The sequence below is a fragment of the Gekko japonicus genome, unplaced genomic scaffold, assembly GCF_001447785.1.
Source record: "Gekko japonicus isolate JY-2015 unplaced genomic scaffold, Gekko_japonicus_V1.1 scaffold9, whole genome shotgun sequence".
NCBI classification, from domain to species: Eukaryota; Metazoa; Chordata; class Lepidosauria; order Squamata; family Gekkonidae; genus Gekko; species Gekko japonicus.
The window spans coordinates 2,920,402-2,928,912 of record NW_015168044.1 but is presented as its reverse complement, the minus strand read 5'-3'; the positions used below and the strand labels follow the sequence as shown (position 1 = coordinate 2,928,912).

The 8,511-nt window shown below is 44.6% G+C and overlaps 1 protein-coding gene across 1 annotated transcript in view; it reads right to left on the bottom strand.

The window, feature by feature from the left end:
• The window catches only part of PIWIL2 (piwi-like RNA-mediated gene silencing 2), a 90,770-nt gene that overhangs the window by 5,512 nt on the left and 76,747 nt on the right, over positions 1-8,511 (bottom strand). The window contains exons 17-19 of the mRNA XM_015414184.1: positions 4,367-4,486; positions 3,856-3,944; positions 3,162-3,267 (exon numbers count right to left, since the gene is read on the bottom strand). Of these exons, the coding sequence (XP_015269670.1) occupies positions 3,162-3,267; positions 3,856-3,944; positions 4,367-4,486 (315 nt within the window). The remainder of the gene's footprint in view (positions 1-3,161; positions 3,268-3,855; positions 3,945-4,366; positions 4,487-8,511) is intronic.

Below are 8,511 nucleotides of genomic sequence, written 5' to 3'. Positions count from 1 at the left end.
AAGCTCTGCCTCCTCTGCGAGGACAGATCTGCACGTTCCCCCCCTCCCCAATAGCTAGCAATCCAAAACAGTCCAGTGGAGCCTGAGCAGTGGGTGTTGCCTTCTGACACACTTCCGGTGATGTCAGGGGGTGTGGCATATGCAAATAAGTTATGCCAATGAGTTATGCTAATGAGCTCCTTGGACCTCTTTTTCTACAAAATGACCCCTGGCTATCTTCACCTATCACAATGATGATCACCGGGGAGAGAATTGCCTCCACTGTAAAAGGATGCATGGCTTGGAATCTCCAAACAAGCTTTTGTTTGTCCTGGCTCAGTAACCACACACCAGATTTTTCTGTTTGATGACTCAGAGCTCAGTATCAATGGACTAGATTTTTGTTTTCAGTCCCTCATTGTCAAGTTTACTATCAAGGGGTCTGGCATGTTGAAGTTGAAGACTGGCATGTGGCTTTGGAGCAGTTAATCCTCATCTATCTGCCACTGCCTCAGAGGCTGAGACTCTTTCAGAGACTGGCCCAAAGCCTGATGCATCGATTGTGCCTCACCCAACTGGTAAATTTAAGGCAGTGGACACTGATCATGAGCATCCATTGAAGGTGGCATCCTGCCAGACTGATGACACTTTTTGAAAGTGTTCTTGTGCCATAACCACTGGAGTGACACAAAAGAGATTACCAAACATTAGATAAAGTGATGAAAACTTCAGGGAAGTCAAGAACAGAAGAGACAAAAATTACACACACTCTAAGGTGTGTTTTTTTTTGGGGGGGGGGATGTTTGAAGAAAACCAGGTCTTCAGAGAATGCAAAAGATTATCTGTTACTACTGAAGTAGACAATTCTATTTATTTAGAAAAAGATTATGCCACTTCTCCAGGGAACCTTCTCAAGACAGCTTACAAAATAAAACATAATAAAAACATGAGGAGTTGTTAATGAAAACCCAATATTTTACAAAAAAAGAGCATAGAAACAGATAATTGAATAGCATAAGAAGAATACTGTTTCTCAGACAAAAATCACACTATAATTATGGTATTAAAAGATCAGCCCCTTAATTAAAAAGCTTGGGTAAATAGAAGCATATTGGTCCGGCATCTGAAAGAAAAGTGGTGTAGGAGACTGGTGAGTCTTGAAGGAAAGATCATTCCATAGGCGAGGAGCCACTACTGAAAAAGCTGTGTGTCTGGTCATTACCACCTCTCCTCTGAAGGCGGGGGTATGGAATGCAGGGCCTGTTGTGTGTGTGTCTGCTGTTAAGTGTCACTAAGTCGCTTCTGACTTATGGTGACCCTATGAATTAACATTATCCAAAATGTCCTATCACTAGCAGCCATTCTCAGGTCTTGCAAACTGAAGGTCATGGCTTCTTTTATTGAGTCAATCCATCTCATGTTGGGTCTTCCTGTTTTCTTGCTGCCCTCAACTTTTCCTAGCATTATTGTCTTTTCCAGTCTTCTAATAATGTGACTAAAGTACGATAGTCTCAGTTTAGCCATTTTAGCTTCTAGGGAGAATTCAGGCTTGATTTTGTCTAGAACCCAGTTATTTATCTTTTTGGCGGATCATTTGTAAAACTCTCCTCCAACACCACAATTTAAAGGAATCTACTTTCTTCCTGTCACCTTTCTTCTACTTTCACACCCATACACAGTAATGGGGAATATTATGGCATGAATTAATTTGATCTTGGTTGCCAGCGACATATCCTTATTCTTAAGGATATTTTGTAGCTTCTTCATGGCTGCCCGCACCAGTTTCAATCTCCTTCTGATTTCTTGGGTGCAGTCTCCATTTTGGTTGATGGAGCAAAGGAATAGAAAATCTTGAACCATTTCTATTTCTCCATTGTCACCGTTGAAGTTCCCCAGTAGTCATTGTTTTTGTCTTCTTGATGTTCAGCTGTTAGGGCTTGTTAAGCAGATCTTAACTTGTGGGCTGGACAACACGAGAAGAGGCAATTTTTCAAGTACTCTGACCCTAATTCATTTTGGGCTTTAAAAGGTAAGCAGCACTTTGAATCGTTCTTAGGGTGATACAAGCCCTGTATCCCACTACATCTAGTAGCCCAGCTGCTGCATTTTGGACCAACTGAAGTTTCTAGACTGTTTTCAAGGGCAGCCCCATGTAGAGCACATTACAGTAATCTAACCTGGATGTAATTAGAGCATTGACCACTGTAGCCAGATCAGAAAAGAGAACTAAGTAGGAAGACATGACTTCATTTTGGGTATGTGCAGTCTGAGAAGATCCTCAGAACAGAGAGAATGTTCATATTTAATAGGCAGCTAGAGAAGTTTCCAAATCAAAGTGCTGCACAGGTGGAAAGTCAAGTGTGTAACAGAACACTTAGGAGTACTTTACAGCCCTACAGAAACCTAAGGCATGGAAGGAATCAGGGAGAACTGCATTACAGATGGCAGAGAAATTAAAAAGAGTGAGGACTGAGTGAAGGCCCAAATACCTGGCAAAGAGAACAAAGCCCTCACCAAAATTACAGCCTCGATGGAACACAAAGAATGAAGGCAGATTGTAGGAGGAGAAATTTTCAAGGCAGCAGATACAGATGTCACCACTGTTCAGTATCTTAGAGAGACAGAATCCATAAAAAATTCTGAGAATGGAGGAACTGCAGATTTGAAAGCAAAGAGGGAAAACCAGAGCAGAGAGATAGACTTAAAGAGGCGATTAATGGTGGGGGAGGCGTAATCTGGGCTTTGGAAGGGATGATATCAAGAGAAAACAGAGGTCAACAAATTAATCCAATGAAATTGAAGGCAGAGGGAAGCCATGGAGATACTGCATGGGGCAACAAAGGAAATAGTTTTCCCCTCCTCTTCCCAGTATAGCCTACCTCTCCAAATTGTCTTGTAATCAGTGTTCCTGCACTATACTGCTGGAACAATCCCTGCAACTTGATCCTAGAGCATATGTATCAACTACAGGATAATGAATGGTTGAGGATCATACCTCCCCAATTTTTTAAATAAAGCTCATCATTTTACCCCAGCATTTACAATGGATATGTAATTAAGAACTGTTTTTCCAGAGGACCCTCATCTCGGCACTTGGGATTGTGAAAGGAGGTTAATTACAAGATGGATCACACACCTCTCTGTAAGCTCCAGTCCCAGAAGAATCATTTGAGTTTCCTCACCTCATGGAACTTCTGCAAGGCAGCCACCAGACAAACTTTCAGACTATCTATAATTTCTTGATGAGGCATCTGGAATACAACTCTTGAGTACCACCTGGTCAAAGTACTGGTGGCAGAAAGAAAAGGATAAATGTCAGCTATGCTAATTCCATTGCAAAGCCTCATAGGTCACAATTCATTCAAGCTGTAATACTGAAAGTTGGTAATTTCTCTGAAAAATATAATTTACCCTTAATTTTTGGGCTCATGATGTTCCAGCAATAATTTCTGTTATTTATATCCCAAGTTCAGATGACAGCGGTTTACCAAAATGACCCATCTTGTAGTACAAAAAGCTGTAAAACTTTACTGAAAAAGCAGGGAAGGAACTACTCTGGAATAACCTTCATGACAGACTACCCCCTTTACACTCTTCTTCCCTCAAGAATTGTCCTTCCTCCGTTTCAAAGGGGATCAACAAGAACCAATACCATTCCTTGTGCAACTGTCCTCTTGTCTCATGTAACAAAGACCTATGAGAAGCTAAGTTGGAAATTGGGGGTTGCTTAAGTTTTTTTTTTTTTTTGGCCCTGCCTCTGAACGTAGATGGGACCAGGGCGGGGTGTGCGCGCGCGTGTGCAAAACTTTCCAGACATCCTTCCTCCAATAACAGATGATAAAAAACTTCTAATTTTCTGAAACAGAATGTACTTACTGATTGATGCTTGCTACAAAACCAACCACAGAGCGTTTCCCTCTGCTAGGGTCATGATACACATCCATTCCAATCACCATCAATTGTTTCTGGAAAGCAGAAACAAAAGCTGGTTCTAATAAAGTAATTATTACTCTCAAGCACAGTTCAACTTTGACCAGGAATAAGCACAGCAATCAAAATACTTAAGTTGTAAAACCTTTGTATCATCTGCATCTTATTACAGGATGCCTGAAGAAGAAACATGGCCAACTGAATAAGTAATTAGTTGCCCCCACATTGTGTTTTAAGGTGAGATAAAGCCTTTTCCCAAAAGGTACACACCTTTTAACAACACTATTGACACAGCAACATTTTATGCCGTTTTTCATGAAATGGGGATATTATTCAGAGAAAGATCAGTCTACAAAATTCTGGTGAGTGAAAAATATACAATGGGGAAGAACTGGGGAACATCAAGTGCATCACGTTTTAGGGAATAAGCCTCTCAGACTAGTATTTGGTGACTTACCAAAGGGATGTCTACACCCCAGAGTTCTCCTCCCAGCTTGCAATTGATCTGTAGCAGAACTTTCTGTGCTATGCTCCTAAGTTTGTTAGGTTGGGTTGTGATGGTTCGAGCATTAATAACCTGCAGTGAAAGTCAAATATTTTTAACTATCCCTACACCTCCTCATATGGCATACTAATTCAATTTTAGTACACCTATAAGATAGGAACAAATGGTGTTCATATTTTTACATGCATTCCGGAGAACTTAGCCTGCAATTAAAGTTGTTCAAGGTATACTCTCAAAAGTCCCAATGACACAGGGCATTAAAGCACATGTGAAGCTGCTTTGTACCAAGTCAGACCATTGTTCCATTCAGACCAGTACCATCTAAGCTAACTACTAGTAGCATACAATAGTCTCCGGCAGAGGTTTTGTTTCAGTCCTATTACCCAAGTTCTTTTAACTGAAGACAGCAGGTATTGAACCTGTTTGCAAAAATATAAGCTGCACCACTGAGATCTAGATCTTCATCACTGTCTATGCACTATACAGAGGAACTATTCAGAGAAGAATGTTAAATGCTAGCTATTTATAAGTGTTTAATGGGTAAAAAAACCCTTACCTGTAGTTGATGTTTCTTGAATCGTTTAGGTTCTGCCCCCGCAGAGAAGTGGTTTTGGAGTGTTGTACAGTTCCTAGCCAGGAATTAGTGCCCGAAGTCCCCTCTCTCAAGAGGAGAGTGAATCTCTAAGTATGCCTTGAGAGAATGGTTGAGCCCTTCTCCCTCTGAGAGGGGGACATCTTGCTGGGTGTTTCCCACCCTATCCTTAGGGTGGCAGGAACCAAAACTTCACTTCCTGTCCTCTAGGTGGGACACGCCCCTCAGCTCAGTTTTGTTCCTGCCTTGATATGGAGAGCAGCAAGTAGTCGGCACTCTAAGCTTTTCCTAATTTCCAAAAAATCTACTTTCTTCACCCATCTCCGTACTGCCTTCCTCTTAACTCTCCTCCTCGCCCTCTCACCTTACCCGCTCTTATTTCCCCCCTATTTTCATCTTGCCCGATGCTCCAGCTGGGGCATATCGGGCCGGGAGGACCCGGACGGCTTCTTTTCAGAGTCTGAGGGGGGGACAGAGCTCTGCCGCCTGCACAAGACCCCACACCCAAGGGGAAAGTCATGTCCTCTTCTGCCACGGCGGTGCTATGAGAACCAAAGACGAAACACGCCAAAAAACGGCTGCATTCCTCATTGAAGGAACACGCAGCACTGAAGGAACACGCAGCATTTTGGACAAAGCGGCAAAACGAAACCCCCTGAGGGAACAGAGGAGGGCTGCGGAGCGGCTGTCGCTACTTCCATAAGCCAGGACACAAACGCGGATGGCATGTTGTCCATTCCCAATACTCAAGTGCCTATGGAGACGGATCCCGAGATCACCCATTCTCCTATGGGTCTACCCGTAACACCGACAGGGGCGGAAGCGCACTACTGACTCCTGAAGTCATGCAATTTTTCAGGCGGGCCATGAGGGAAGAAATCGTTGTTCTCCAACGCAGTTCCCATACTGGGGATATGGGTCCCTGTCCCTCCCATTCCTCCTCTAGTTGTTGCCCTCAGGGATGTCTGGATAGAAACCACCCAGAGGAGGGAAGACTTTCCTGGCCAACTAAAGCGGCTAGACAAGAACACTTTTGCACTATGAGGGACGATCCCCAGTGGGACCTCTCACAGATTGAGGACAGTGAAGCTGGGGACAGGGAAGAAGGGGAATTTCTATCAGATGAGGAGATGGAAGAGGATGGATGTGCCGGAACCTTCTATGAGATTTTTCAAGTCTGAGGACTATCAGTACTTGCTTAGAAAGACTATGTCTGCCTTATAACTTTTACCTAAAACCAAGGCAGATGATCCCACTAACTCTGACACCTGTGATGGGTCCCGACCAAGAGGGAGCAAGGACTATTTCCCAAGAACCCCAGGGATGGAGAAGGTTTTTCCCTTCCCTGAATTTCTAGAAAAACAGTTGGTTAAGGAATGGGCTAAGCCTCTGGCTAACAAACATTGTCCTCCTAATGTTAAGAAACTGTATGCTCTGCCTAATTTCACTGATAAGCTTTTACAGGTCCCTCTAGTGGATGCTCTGATTACTGCACTCCAAACAGCAGGCCTGTTTTCTGAAGATGGTGAAGGACAGCCTGGATAGAAAAGCATAGTTCGCATTATGCAAGGCCCATGAGGCCACAGCCATGGCCATCAGAGCAACTGCCAGAACCACTGTAGTGGCAAGGGCCTCTATTGCCTGGTCCAAAAAGATGGTCCAGCTTACCTCAGACTCCAACAAGCGCTTAGCTGAGGGAGTGAATAGACTTCTCCAGGCTTCATTATTCTCCAGTCTCGATGCCATGATTTTTCCCTCCAGGGCCTTGGCCTCCACTGCTGCCGCCAGAAGAACCCTCTGGCTCCGAGCTTGGCGGGCTGATCGCCATGCCAAGGCCATCATCACAGTGTACAGTTTTCAGGGCAACCGCCTCTTTGGAGATGCATTAGACAAGATACTCATCAAAACAAAAGATAAAAAGAAGGTGATGCCCAGATCCCTGGGCAGACCAGATAGGAGGGGCCCTGGCAATTTTCCTTTTCAAGGTCAACAATCCTCTTACAGGTTTAATAGAGACGGCAGACGCTCCTCTTGGGGAACTTCCAGACAGAACTTCAGAAGGAACCCCTTCCTCAACAGACCAGGCAGATCCTTCTCACCCAGGGATGACAAATCAGGAAGAGACAACAAGAATCCAAAGGCATGACTTCGTGCCAGCGCCGGTGGGGGGACGTCTGCTTCCTTTTCATCAGACTTGGGCAGAGTCCAATGCAGAAGCCTGGTTGCAGGAGGTCACCGGCAAGGGCTACTCCATCGAATTCCTAAGCAGACCTCCAGACCATTTTATCCTCTCACCAATGATAAAAGACCCAATCAAGCTGAGGAAGACTTTGGATGCCATCCATCATCTTGCCAGCATTCTAACCATTGAGACTGTTCCCCCGGAGGAGAGGGAACAAGGTGTCTATTCTTCTTTACCGTTCCAAAGTGAAACGGAAGACGGAGGGCCATTCTGGACTTAAAACCATCTTCTTTACCGTTCCAAAGTGAAACAGAAGACGGAGGGCCATTCTGGACTTAAAATTCCTAAACAAATTTGTGAAATTGAGACATTTCCGGATGGAGACGCTTCGTTCCATTGTAGAGGCCCTTCAGCCAGGAGAGTTCCTAACGTCAATCGACCTCACAGAGGCACACCTCCATATTCCCATCTTCAGCGGTCACAGGCAGTTTCTAAGATTTTGCATTCAGGGCACTGCTCTTCGGGCTATCAACTGCCCCCAAAGTTTTTTCCAAAATCTTGATTCATCCCATTGTCCTCCTAAGAGAAAAGGGTGTACATGTCCACCCTTTCTTCGACGATCTGCTGATCCGCTCAGCCTCAAGTCCACTCAAGATACAGAGATCACCATCCATTGTCTGCAGACTCATGGTTTCTTGGTGAATCTTCAGAAGAGTTGTCTCGTCCCTTCTCAAACCATCGAGCATTTAGGGGTGATCCTGGACACAACCCAAAACCGTATGTTTCTGCCCAAATCCAAAGCAGAAAAGATACACGATCTTTGCCGACAGGTCATCAGGAGCAGACAATCGTCTATCATGACTCTTGCCAAACTGATGGGTCTATTCATTTCCTGCATAGACATGGTTCCTTGGGCCCGACTACACACGAGACCACTACAACAACCTTTGCGACCTTTCCAGCTCAGGATTATGAGACGGGATGATGTACCTGTCAAAATCTCTTCCAAGGTGAAGTCCAGCCTCACCTGGTGGACCAAACCACCACTCCTTCAGGGACATGCGTATTACGTGACGGAGTGGAGGCAAATTGTCACAGATGCCAGTCTATGGGGTTGGGGTGCAGTCTACCTCAACACCCCAACACAGGGCCTGTGGTCCAAGGAGGAATGGAAGCTCCCAATACATCTCTTAGAACTAAGAGCCATCAGACTGGCACTTCTTAATTTTCACACTCAAGCTGTCGGCCATCATGTCTTGATCAGAACGGACAATATTGCCGCCAAATCCTATATAAACAACCAAGGGGGCTTCAGGTCTTCGC